Raw genomic sequence first — 14,377 nt, 5'->3', positions numbered from 1 at the left:
CAGGGCGCAGCATATTTACGGTGACTTTGTGAAGCAACAGAGTTCGCTTCTATTCACACTGGGTGAAGTCTAACCCACGTGTGAACAAGTGTCCATCCGCCATTACTCAGCAGCAGGTACCATCTCTGCACGGTGGACCCCATGCTGCAACCGCACCTCATATCTATCTCTTTATTATTTGGTGCGTTCCGCTAGCCCTAACAGCAGGTGTTGTATTACTTTAGTGTTTTTTAAATAATACAATATTTTGTCGAAATATCTTAAAATTATTTTTTTTCTCTTGCCAACAGCAAACAATCATGTTAAATTTCTACCACTATGTTAGCCATAAGAGTTGTATTTGAAACAGAATCTTAATGTTTTTTACTACTTCAGAAAAATCCCTGTCCCCAGGCCTAGTTTATTTTAAAAATACCCTAAACAAACTATTATTTACTCAACCTCCCCTGGTCCAGTGCTGAATCTTTACCGCTGCCCTGCTGTCTGTAATAGTCTGCAGTGCTGACATCATTTCGACAATGTGGCACCAATCAGTGAGCTCTGCAGGTCTGCTGGACTAGAACCCCTCACATCCCACTGAAAGGCTGCTGCATTGTCAATGTGCTAGTAAGAGACACCAGTAGCAGCGACTTGGACTTACTGCGGGACCTGAGGAGGGTAAGTAAAGGAAGTATGTTTTTCTTAAACAAACTGCGCCTGGAGATTGGGATTTTCCGAGACTGGAAAACGCCTTAAGTAGTGATGAGCAAATGTGCCAGATAAGGTGTTATCCGAGCATGCTTGGGTGCTAACCGAGTGACTTCGATATGCTCGAAAAATATGTTTGAATCTCCACTGCTGCATGTCTCGTTGCTGTTAGACAGTCGCAACACATGCAGAGATTGCCTAACAAACAAGCAATTCCTGCATGTGTTGAGGCTGTCGAACACTCACAAGACGTGCAGTCGCGGAGACTCGAACATATTTTTTGAGCACGCTGAAGACACTCAGCACCCTAGCATGCTCGGATAACACCTTATCCGAGCACGTTTGCTCATCACTAGTCTTCAGGTCAATTTTTGTATTCAATTTATAAAGCATTAAAATATTTATGAAGTAATATTCATTGTTAACCCTGAAACACTCTGACTTAATACTTATATATCTGCACAGGTTAAACTACCATTCAGAACCAGAACAAAACTTTGGTTTGGATTGGGCAATGACAGTTGATTTCATTGCAGCGACTAACTTCCCGACTAATCTTGAGACCACGAATGATTTTCAGACATTTTTGCCTAATAGGACCCTAGTTAATGGTGATAAAGCTCCAAACATTCCTGACTTCTCAGAACAACAAAATAGGGTTCTATCGACATTACATTTTCTTTATAACTCCAACAAATCTTCAGGTATGTTCATTGTATATATTTTATACAATTAATATATAATGCTGGTATCCAGTAATGAAATATTTAATACACAATGTTATATTTGCATTTCATAGATAATACATTTTTAATAATTAAAATATATGCTGCGATATTCATTATGACTTTTAGGAGAAGAGGGATTTATTCTTGAGCTGCAGTTCAGTTTTTACATCTTTCAGATCCCTTCCCCCAAAGCCAAAGCCCCATAGCAAGATCACCACAAAAAGCGTGTAAAAAAACATAATAAAGGTGGCGCACGACATGTGAGCCTTATTTCTGGCTCAGTTTGTACAAGATATGTAGTGCATATTGATTGGAAGGTTTGCCCCTTGATTTTTTTACTGTTCTGCAATAATTACCAAAGTGGGCAGATATTACATTAAAGTGACTGTAATTTGTAAAACTCTTGTACACACAATGCATTTTAAACCCCAGTATATCCTAAATTTCACTTTTTGAAATTGGGAAAAAACATAGCGTAAAGTACTGCTTGTAAATCTCAGCAGTCTGTACAAACGAAAATGCAGCTTTCCATAAAATCAGATATACAGTAGATGCTGGATCTATAATATAACTACAACCACAGAAAAGTGAAGGTTTTCTATCTCTTCTTTTAACTAATGTAAAAGTTTTTAAAATGGGAAACTGAGGCCCCGATTTATCAAAGTACAGTATTTACACCAGAAAACTGGCATAAAGTACATTGAAAATTCACAAAAGTTTGTACAATGCAAAATTGCATAAAAATATTGTGACTTTTGGAGTTTCAGGCTGCTCCACCAAAATGAGCAGCTCTGAGTAGGATCCAATGTGGGTGGGGCTTGGCTGTGCCCACCTATCAAATTCTTCAAAATTGGCAGCATTTCTTATACCAGAAATGGTAATCCAGTTTTTAAAATTGAATAACATTTCTGGCAAGGGGCACTTTATTAATAAGAATGAATTAGATGCATCTTATTCCTGCATGCCCCTTGTGAAGACTGGCACACGGAATGGCAGTCGTAATGAGTCGAGCCCTTCATTTTTAAAAGAATTATTAGTTACTAGATGGCAGCCCAATTCTAAAGAATCGGGAGTCTAGAATCCATTTATACTTTATTTATTCAAATGTAAGAATAATACAATTAATAAATAATAGTAAGAAAGAACAAAAATAATAGGCAGTATATGGAGAAAACACCAAACAAAAGTTCAAAATTGGTGTGAAAATGTCACTGAACCACTTCACAACTAAATATATATAGTTTTGGTAAATGGTATTATCATTTTTTTGACGAAATTCGGCAGGAGCTTGAAGAGCAACGTCACTGGGCCCGCCTCCACGCAGTAGAAACTTGCTGTGAGGTAAAAATTCAAAAATCACACCAAAATGGCGGGCGGAGTGTGTCACAGTACGGCACGTTTCTGATTGGTCGCTCGCAGCAGGCGGCAACCAATCAGACACTGGACACTGTTGACGTCACTTATCTCTGGACATTAGCTCCGGACATTAGCTCCGCACATTAGCTCCGGACATTAGCTCCGGACAAAGCCACGGAAGTTGGCACAAATTGCAGGAAGTAGTATTCTAGGCAATTATATATTAGAAGATGATTTTGCAATACTTTAAAGAGGACCGTTCACCAAAATTTCCATGTTGAACTGGACACGCGATAATATAGTGGCTACAGAGTAGAATAAAATGTTTTTTTTTGTTTATTTAATTTCATTTTTCCATTGGCATCTAATGAGTGGATGATATCAGACAATTTTCACTTGGGGTGTGTGCTTCATCTCCCTGTATGAAGCTGACCAATCATAAGCAGGCAACAACACTCAAATGAAAGAAGAACACGCCCCACCCTAGTTTTGAGATTTCTCAGTATGTAAGATGTGTAAAGACAGACAGCTTTGATCTCCTGTTCTAATCTCCTGCATTAGTCAGTGTGAGGGAGGGGCATGGCAGCTGAGTTTAGCTGTGAGACTAGATGTTCTATCAGCTCTCCTGATTACTGACATGTGTTAGTAATCACAATTTTGAAAACACACTTTTGCCCAAGCAACTTGTAATCACTCTGCAGTGCTACGAGAGGATGAAAGCTAATAGAAAGGTTGTAATGTGACACAACTAAATTCAACTGCACTACCTTTCCCCCCATTGACTCATGTAGGTTGTTAGACCAGGAGATCAGAGCTGTCTGATATACATCTCATGTCTCATAACAACCACCAACCAACGCCCTCCAGCCATGCAGCAAAAGCTAACTCTGACAGTGAGTGTTTGCCAGGACCCAGATTATATTGGAGATGGGAGTGGCTAACAGTGAATATCTGATCCTTAATGCAGGATATCCTTCATGAGCTCTCAAGTGAGCAGATTGAACCCTGCACTGCTAAAAAAAACTTCACCATTTAATATGAAGGGTTAGTGCTTCTAATCAGTGCAGGAGTAGGAGAAATCAGATGCCGCAGTCTTATGGCTCCTCTCTGTTGTGGCAAACTCGTGACATCTCACTTACTGAGAAATCTACTCTAATCTATGCTGGGGGGCATGTTCCTTTGAGTACTGCTGACTGCTTATGATTGGTCAGCATCATAAAGGGAGAAGAAGTATGCGCCCCCAGTGAAAGCTGTCTGATAACACCCTTTTTGACTTTACAAAACCTCATTATGCTCCAAATACTTAGTTTTCTAATATATCCATAATGTGTGTGTAACCTATTGTAAGTTCAGTTCAATATGAAACATATTGCGAAAGTTCTTTTCTAAGTAATGTTGTTTGTTGATTTTGGATCACCACTGATTTCCAGATTAGACTATGAAGCAAAGGAAACCTAAAGGTACCGTTACACTAAGCGACTTACCAACGATCACGACCAGCGATACGACCTGGCCGTGATCGTTGGTAAGTCATTGTGTGGTCGCTGGGGAGCTGTCAGACAGCTCTCTCCAGCGACCAACGACTTCGGCATCATTGAAACTGTCTTCAACGATGCCGAAGTCCCCGGGTAACCAGGGTAAATATCGGGTTACTAAGCGCAGGGCCGCGCTTAGCAACCCGATATTTACCCTGGTTACCACTGTAAAAGTAAAAAAAAAAACACTACATACTCACATTCCATTGTCTGTCACGTCCCCCGGCGTCAGCTTCCCGCACTAACTGTGTCAGCGCCGGCCGTAAAGCAGAGCACAGCGGTGACGTCACCGCTGTGCTCTGCTTTACGGCCGGCCGGCGCTGACACAGTCAGTGCGGGAAGCTGACGCCGGGGGACATGACAGACAACGGAATGTGAGTATGTAGTGTTTTTTTTTTTAACTTTTACAATGGTAACCAGGGTAAATATCGGGTTACTAAGTGCGGCCCTGCGCTTAGTAACCCGATATTTACCCTGGTTACCAGAGAACACATCGCTGGATCGGCGTCACACACGCTGATTCAGCGATGACAGCGGGTGATCAGCGACCAAAAAAAAGGTCCTGATCACTCCCATCGACCAACGATCTCCCAGCAGGGGCCTGATCGTTGGTCGCTGTCACGCATAACGATTTCGTTAACGATATCGTTGCTACGTCACAAAAAGCAACAATATCGTTAAAGAAATCGTTATGTGTGACGGTACCTTTAGAGTATGTGCACACAACATCATTTTCAGTCAGATTCTGCCTGGAATCTGCCTTAAAAATCGCTGCAAAACTTCCAGAAAAAAAAACAATACTGCTCAGCAATATAAAAATGACATTGCTGTGCACATGTTCAGTCATGTTCATTCTTCGGGTAGCTTCATTTGGGAGCTGCCTACCCTTTATAGTTGAAAGTGTAGGGAAAATACTTCTATGGCAGAGCCGCCATAAAAAAAATAGCAAAATCCCTCTTTTTTTCCTGAAATGGCTTCACCTAAGCAATCCTTGAGGGCCTCGCAGTCAGAATTAAGATGCTGTGTGCACATTTCCTAACACAACTATTTAAGCTATCATAATCTAAAGTCACATTTGCTCAAAGTTTCGTGTCAGACTTCTAGTCACTAAAACTTTACTATAGTGCCATAATTGAAATAGTTTCCTATAGCGTTCTTTAGTTCTGGATATTAATGATTTTTCAAAGGATTTCCCTTTAATTAATTTGTTACACACTTTAAATAACTTAAAGGGACTCTGTCACCTGAATTTGGTGGGACTGGTTTTAGGTCATATGGGCGGAGTTTTCGGGTGTTTGATTCACCCTTTCCTTACCCGCTGGCTGCATGCTTGCTGCAATATTGGATTGAAGTTCATTCTCTGTCCTCCATAGTACATGCCTGCGCAAAGCAATCTTGCCTTGTGCAGGCGTGTACTATGGAGGACAGAGAATGAACTTCAATCCAATATTGCAGCCAGCATGCAGCCAGTGGGTAAGGAAAGGGTGAATCAAACACCCGAAAACTCCGCCCATATGACCCAAAACCAGTCCCGCCAAATTCAGGTGACAGGTTCCCTTTAAGAACAATGACCAATATAGTGGTAACTTCTTCTGCTCGATGAAGAGACTTCTTATTCTTTTCTTCACATCCTGTGGTGACTGAGTGTAGTTTGTGGTGAACTCAGCAAGTCAATTACCACATTTTCTTTGTGCTTGCAAAAATAGTAGTCTTTTGGCTTAAGAAATAACATTCAGTGTACAATGTAGCTGTCACATGCAATTTTTAGGAAGATGTACTATTTACAATTTAAATGGCAAAATAATTCTTGCCAAACTTTATGTACTTTGATGGATAATTGAATGTAGCGATTGCTGACTTAATTTTACAAGATTAATAATTGAATACCTTCACTTCAAATGTAATTTTCAGAATTTATGTAGTCAAATATGCTTGTGTCAACTGGAAACTTTATGTTGGAATTATTTGCAGAACATTTCTATGCAGGTGTCATTTCTCTTAATGCTCATCAAGGTGCACATGAAAGAATATGTTCGATACTTGCTCTGTAAATTGACACAACCTCTTAAAGAAGTGAACTGGTGCGAAATAATGGTGCAGCCATATGTAAAATATGGTAATATAGCGGAGTTATATGACAAATTAAGTACTTCCTGCAGCATTCTTTGTACAAACAGATCAATACAATTAGTTCTGTAATTCTTTAATGAATGGTTGCTTCTCCTTACTGAATGATATTAAGTTGAAGTAGAGTCCAAGTTTCTCTCCAAATATTCGTGCCAAAACATCAAGTGCCATTTAGCTTGATAAAGCGCCATAAAGTGCCATTTAGATTGATATTGTCTATAGTCAGCTTGTCCTTTGGCATGCCTACTTTAGAAGACATAGATCAAGAATTATTTTGAATAACATTGTTAAACGAATTTTGCAGCAAATCAAAAATGTAGCTAAAGAATCTTTAACCCCTTCATGACCCAGCCTATTTTGACCTTAAAGACCTTGCCGTTTTTTGCAATTCTGACCAGTGTCCCTTTATGAGGTAATAACTCAGGAACGCTTCAATGGATCCTAGCGGTTCTGAGATTGTTTTTTCGTGACATATTGGGCTTCATGTTAGTGGTAAATTTAGGTCAATAAATTCTGTGTTTAATTGTGATAAAAACGGAAATTTGGCGAAAATTTTGAAAATTTCGCAATTTTCACATTTTGAAATTTTATTCTGTTAAACCAGAGAGTTATGTGACACAAAATAGTTAATAAATAACATTTCCCACACGTCTACTTTACATCAGCACAATTTTGGAAACAAAATTTTTTTTTGCTAGGAAGTTATAAGGGTTAAAATTTGACCAGCGATTTCTCATTTTTACAACGAAATTTACAAAACCATTTTTTTTAGGGACCACCTCACATTTGAAGTCAGTTTGAGGGGTCTATATGGCTGAAAATACCCAAAAGTGACACCATTCTAAAAACTGCACCCCTCAAGGTGCACAAAACCACATTCAAGAAGTTTATTTACCCTTCAGGTGCTTCACAGCAGCAGAAGCAACATGGAAGGAAAAAATTAACATTTAACTTTTTAGTCACAAAAATGATTTTTCAGCAACGATTTTTTTATTTTCCCAATGGTAAAAGGAGAAACTGAACAACGAAAGTTGTTGTCCAATTTGTCCTGAGTACGCTGATACCTCATATGTGGGGGTAAACCACTGTTTGGGCGCACGGCAGGGCTTGGAAGGGAAGGAGCGCCATTTGACTTTTTGAATGAAAAATTGGCTGCTCTCTTTAGCGGACACCATGTCACGTTTGGAGAGCCCCCGTGTGCCTAAAAATTGGAGCTCCCCCACAAGTGACCCCATTTTGGAAACTAGACGCCCCAAGGAACTTATCTAGATGCATAGTGAGCCCTTTAAACCCCCAGGTCCTTCACAAATTGATCTGTAAAAATGAAAAAGTACTTTTTTTTCACAAAAAAATTATTTTCGCCTCAATTTTTTCATTTTCAGATGGACAACAGGATAAAATGGATCCTATAATTTGTTGGGCAATTTCTCCTGAGTGCACCTATACCTCACATGTGGGGGTAAACCACTGTTTGGGCACATGGTAAGGCTCGGAAGGGAAGGAGCGCCATTTGACTTTTTGAATGAAAAATTATCTCCATCGTTAGCGGACACTATGTCACGTTTGGAGAGCCCCCGTGTGCCTAAAAATTGGAGCTCTCCCACAAGTGACCCCATTTTGGAAACTAGACGCCCCAAGGAACTTATCTAGATGCATAGTGAGCCCTTTAAACCCCCAGGTGCTTCACAAATTGATCTGTAAAATGAAAAAGTACTTTTTTTTCACAAAAAATTTCTTTTCGCCTCAATTTTTTTATTTTCACATGGGCAATAGGATAAAATGGATCCTAAAATTTGTTGAGCAATTTCTCCCGAGTACGCCAATACCTCATATGTGGGGGTAAACCACTGTTTGGGCACACGGCAGGGCTCGGAAGGGAAGGCGCGCCTTTTGACTTTTTGAATGGAAAATTAGCTCCAATTGTTAGCGGACACCATGTCGCATTTGGAGAGCCCCTGTGTGCCTATGCATTGAAGCTCCCCCACAAGTGACCCCATTTTGGAAACTAGACCCCCCAAGGAACTTATCTAGATGCATACTGAGTACTTTAAAAACCCCAGGTGCTTCACAGAAGTTTATAATGCAGAGCCATGAAAATAAAAAATAATTTTTCTTTTCTCAAAAATGATTTTTTAGCCTGGAATTTCCTATTTTGCCAATGGTAATAGGAGAAATTGGACCACAAATGTTGTTGTCCAGTTTGTCCTGAGTACGCAGATACCCCATATGTGGGGGTAAACCACTGTTTGGGCGCACGGCAGGGCTCAGAAGGGAAGGCACGCCATTTGGCTTTTTAAATGGAAAATTAGCTCCAATCATTAGCGGACACCATGTCGCGTTTGGAGAGCCCCTATGTGCCTAAACATTGGAGATCCCCCACAAATGACCCCATTTTGGATACTAGACCCCCAAAGGAACTAATCTAGATGTGTGGTGAGCACTTTGAACCCTCAAGTGCTTCACAGAAGTTTATAACGCAGAGCCATGAAAATAAAATAAAAAATTTCTTTTCTCAAAAATGATTTTTAGCCCGCAATTTTTTATTTTCCCAAGGGTAACAGGAGAAATTTGACCCCAAAAGTTGTTGTCCAGTTTCTCCTGAGTACGCTGATACCCCATATGTGGGGGTAAACCACTGTTTAGGCACATGCTGGGGCTCGGAAGTGAAGTAGTGACGTTTTGAAATGCAGACTTTGATGGAATGCTCTGCAGGCGTCACGTTGCGTTTGCAGAGCCCCTGATGTGGCTAAACAGTAGAAACCCCCCACAAGTGACCCCATTTTGGAAACTAGACCCCAAAAGGAACTTATCTAGATGTGAGGTGAGCACTTTGAACCCCCAAGTGCTTCACAGAAGTTCATAACACAGAGCAGTGAAAATAATAAATACGTTTTATTTCCTCAAAAATAATTTTTTAGCCCAGAATTTTTTAATTTTCCCAAGGGTAACAGGAGAAATTTGACCCCAATATTTGTTGTCCAGTTTCTCCTGAGTACGGTGATACCCCACATGTGGGGGTAAACTACTATTTGGGCACTTGCCGGGGCTCGGAAGTGAAGTAGTGACATTTTGAAATACAGACTTTGATGGAATGCTCTACGGGCGTCACGTTGCGTTTGCAGAGCCCCTGATGTGACTAAACAGTAGAAACCCCCCACAAGTCACCCCATTTCGGAAACTAGACCCCGAAATGAAGTTATCTAGATATGTGGTGAGCACTTTCAACCCCCAAGTGCTTCACAGAAGTTTATAACGCAGAGCCGTGAAAATAATAAATACGTTTTCTCTCCTCAAAAATAATTTTTTAGCCCAGAATTTTTTATTTTCCCAAGGGTTACAGGAGAAGTTGGACCACAAAAGTTGTTGTCCAGTTTCTCCTGAGTACGCCGATACCCCTTGTGTGGGGGTAAACCACTGTTTGGGCACACGTCGGGGCTCAGAAGGGAAGTAGTGTCTTTTGAAATGCAGACTTTGATGGAATGGTCTGCGGGCGTCACGTTGCGTTTGCAGAGCCCCTGGTGTGCCTAAACAGTAGAAACCCCCCACAAGTGACCCCATTTTGGAAACTAGACCCCCAAAGGAACTTATCTGGATATGTGGTGAGCACTTTCAACCCCCAAGTGCTTTACAGAAGCTTATAACGCAGAGCCGTGAAAATAATAAATACGTTTTCTTTCCTCAAAAATAATTTTTTAGCCCAGAATTTTTTATTTTCCCAAGGGTTACAGGAGAAATTGGACCCCAAAAGTTGTTGTCCAGTTTCTCCTGAGTACGCCGATACCCCATGTGTGGGGGTAAACCACTGTTTGGGTGCACGTCGGGGCTCAGAAGGGAAGTAGTGACTTTTGAAATGCAGACTTTGATGGAATTGTCTGCGGACGTCACGTTGCGTTTGCAGAGCCCCTGGTGTGCCTAAACAGTAGAAACCCCCCACAAGTGACCCCATTTTGGAAACTAGACCCCACAAGGAACTTATCTAGATATGTGCTGAGCACTTTGAACCCCCAAGTGCTTCACAGACGTTTACAACGCAGAGCCGTGAAAATAAAAAATAATTTTTCTTTCCTCAAAAATTATGTTTTAGCAAGCAATTTTTTATTTTCTCAAGGGTAACAGGAGAAATTGGACCCCAGTAATTGTTGCGCAGTTTGTCCTGAGTATGCTGGTACCCTATATGTGGGGGTAAATCACTGTTTGGGCACACGTCGGGGCTCGGAAGTGAGGGAGCACCATTTGACTTTTTGAATACAAGATTGGCTGGAATCAATGGTGGCGCCATGTTGCGTTTGGAGACCCCCTGATGTGCCTAAACAGTGGAAACCCCTCAATTCTAACTCCAACACACCCCTAAACCTTATCCCAACTGTAGCCATAACCCTAATCACAACCCTAACCCCAACACACCCCTAACCACAACCCTAATTCCAACCCAACCCTAACCCTAAGGCAATGTGCCAACGTTGCGGATTCGTATGAGATTTTTCAGCACCATTTTTGAAAAATGCGCAGGTAAAAGGCACTGCGTTTTACCTGCGGATTTACCGCGGATTGCCAGTGTTTTTTGTGCGGATTTCACCTGTGGATTCCTATTGAGGAACAGGTGTAAAACGCTGCGGAATCCGCACAAAGAATTGACATGCTGCGGAAAATACAACACAGCGTTTCCGCGCGGTATTTTCCGCACCATGGGCACAGCGGATTTGGTTTTCCATATGTTTACATGGTACTGTAAACCTGATGGAACACTGCTGCGGATCCGCAGCGGCCAATCCGCAGCCAAATCCGCACCGTGTGCACATAGTCTAATTCTAAAGGTATGTGCACACGCTGCGGAAAACGCTGCGGATCCGCAGCAGTTTCCCATGAGTTTACAATTCAATGTAAACCTATGGGAAACAAAAATCGCTGTACACATGCTGCAGAAAAACAGCACGGAAACGCAGCGGTTTACATTCTGCAGCATGTCTCTTCTTTCTGCGGATTCCGCAGCGGTTTTACAACTGCTCCAATAGAAAATCGCAGTTGTAAAACTGCAGTGAAATGCGCAGAAAAACCGCGGTAAATCCACAGCGGTTTAGCACTGCGGATTTATCAAATCCTCTGCGGAAAAATCCGCAGAGGACCAGAATACGTGTGCACATCCCGAACCCTAACCCTACCCCTAACCCTAGCCCTAACCCTAACCCTACCCCTAACCCTAACCCTAACCCTACCCCTAACCCTACCCCTAACCCTACCCCTAGTTCTAACTCCAACCTTAGTGAAAAAAAAAAAATTCTTTATTTTTTTTTATTGTCCCTACCTATGGGTGACAAAGGGGGGGGGTCATTTACTATTTTTTTATTTTGATCACTGAGATAGGTTATATCTCAGTGATCAAAATTCACTCTGGAACGAATCTGCCGGCCGGCAGATTCGGCGGGCGCACTGCACATGCGCCCGCCATTTTGGAAGATGGCGGCGCCCAGGAAAGAAGACGGACACCGGCAGGCTCGGTAAGTATAAGGGGGGGGGAGATCAGGGCACGGGGGGGCGTCGGAGCACGGGGGGGGCGTCGGAGCACAGGGGGGAGGCGTCGGAGCACGGGGTGGGGGGCGTCGGAGCACGGATGAGGATCGGTGTGCGTGCGGGTGGATTGGAGCACGGGGTGGGGGATCGCTGTGCAGGGGGGGGTGATCGGAGAACGGGGGGGATCGCTGTGCGGGGGGTGATCGGAGTGCGGGGGGGTTGACTGGAGCACGAGGGGAGCGGACAGGAGGACGGGGGAGCGGAGCACAGGACTGAGGGGAGCGCTGCACAGATCGGGGGGCTGGGGGGGCGATCGGTGGGGTGGGGTGGGGGCACATTAGTATTTCCAGCCATGGCCGATGATATTGCAGCATCGGCCATGGCTGGATTGTAATATTTCACCAGTTTTTTAGGTGAAATATTACAAATCGCTCTGATTGGCAGTTTCACTTTCAACAGCCAATCAGAGCGATCGTAGCCACGGGGGGGTGAAGCCACCCCCCCTGGGCTAAACTACCACTCCCCCTGTCCCTGCAGATCGGGTGAAATGGGAGTTAACCCTTTCACCCGATCTGCAGGGACGCGATCTTTCTGTGACACAGCATATGCGTCACAGGTCGGATTGGCACCGACTTTCATGACGCATACGCTGTGTCACAGGTCGGGAAGGGGTTAAATAGTAATCAATGACAGCGAAATTTTAAGCACATGGTCCAGAGGATGCTCCATGTCCTCTTCAGCCCCTCGCAACGTGATCTCAGGTTATTGACAGCTTACCTTGACAGCTGGAGGCCTGCAAAGGCACCCATGGCTGCCGTGTTTACACTCTTATGAAGCGCAGCAATACAGTGATTTTAGGTATATACTGCAATACTGTGGTATTGCAGTATATTGAACAAGGAATAAGATAAGATTTAAGTATTTTGAGTGAACTATGAAATTAAAAAACTTAAAAAAAAATTCTATATATATATATATATATATATATATATATATATATATATATAAGAAATTTGAATCACCCACTTTTTCCTCCTTTAAAAATAAAGAAATAAATTAAACAAAAAATAACTCATTTGTTATTCTGTAAAAGTCCGATCTATCAAAATATCAAATAAGCAGCTACATGGTGTTTGCTGGAGCTCCTCATGGTGGTGACTAGGTTTGAGCAAAACGGGTCGTTCATTTTCAAAAGTCGCCGACTTTTGGCAAAGTCGGGTTTCATGAAACCCGATCCGACCCCTGTGCGGGGTCGGCCATGCGGTACGCGACTTTCGCGCCAAAGTCGCGTTTCAATGACGCGAAAAGCGCCATTTCTCAGCCAATGAAGGTAAACGCAGAGTGTGGGCAGCGTGATGACATAGGTCCTGGTCCCCACCATCTTAGAGAAGGGCATTGCAGTGATTGGCTTGCTGTCCGCGGCGTCACAGGGGCTATAAAGGGGCGTTCCCGCCGACCGCCATGTTACTGCTGCTGATCTGAGCATAGGGAGAGGTTGCTGCCGCTTCGTCAGAAGCAGGGATAGCGTTAGGCAGGGTCCATTAACCACCAAACCGCTTGTGCTGTAGCGATTTGCACTGTCCAACACCACCTTCGGTGTGCAGGGATAGTGGAAGCTACATTTTTTTTTTTTTTTTTCTCAGCGCTGTAGCTCATTGGGCTGCCCTAGAAGGCTCCCTGATAGCTGCATTGCTGTGTGTACGCCGCTGTGCAAACCAACTGCTTTTTTCAAAGCACAAATCCTCTTGTTCCTTCCTTTCTGCACAGCTATCTTGTTTGTTTGTCCACACTTTTTATTTAATTTGTGCATCAGTCCACTCCTTACTGCTGCCTGCCATACCTGGCTGAGATTACTGCAGGGAGATAGTAATTGAAGGACAGTTCCTTTTTTTTTTTTTTTTTTGTGGGAGATTAAGATTGGCATTTCTGCTAGAGTGCCATCCCTGTCTGTGCCATCTCTCACTCAGTGGGCCATAGAAAGCCTATTTATTTTTTTGCTTGATTTGGGTTCTAAAATCTACCTGAAAAAATCACTACATCAATCAGTGGGAGAAAAATATTGGCCTCAGGGCTTGTGTGCCACTCCTGACTCCTGTGTGTGCCATCTCTCAGTCAGTGGGCCATAGAAAGCCTATTTATTTTTTTGCTTGATTTGGGTTCCAAAATCTACCTGAAAAAATCACTACATCAATCAGTGGGAGAAAAATATTGGCCTCAAGGCTTGTGTGCCACTCCTGACTCCTGTGTGCATCATCACTCACTCAGTGGGCCATAGAAAGCCTATTTTTTTTTGCTTTATTTGGGTTCTAAATTCTACCTGAAAAAATCAATAAATCAATCAGTGGGAGATTAATATTGGCCTTTGGGCTTGTGTGCCAGTCCTAAGCGTGCCATCTCTCTCACAAATAGTGGGCCATAGAAAGCCTATTTATTTAT

At 42.7% G+C, this 14,377-nt stretch overlaps 1 protein-coding gene across 2 annotated transcripts in view; it reads left to right on the top strand.

Annotated features, from left to right (window-relative positions):
* C5H6orf58 (chromosome 5 C6orf58 homolog) overlaps positions 1-14,377 on the top strand; it is a 95,723-nt gene that overhangs the window by 61,656 nt on the left and 19,690 nt on the right. For both annotated transcript variants that reach the window (XM_069726069.1, XM_069726067.1), the window contains exon 5: positions 1,153-1,391. In XM_069726069.1, the coding sequence (XP_069582170.1) occupies positions 1,153-1,391 (239 nt within the window). The remainder of the gene's footprint in view (positions 1-1,152; positions 1,392-14,377) is intronic.

This window comes from Ranitomeya imitator, chromosome 5 (assembly GCF_032444005.1).
Source record: "Ranitomeya imitator isolate aRanImi1 chromosome 5, aRanImi1.pri, whole genome shotgun sequence".
NCBI classification, from domain to species: domain Eukaryota; kingdom Metazoa; phylum Chordata; class Amphibia; order Anura; family Dendrobatidae; genus Ranitomeya; species Ranitomeya imitator.
Note: the sequence above shows the minus strand (reverse complement) of the source record. Positions and strands in the feature narration are given on the sequence as shown.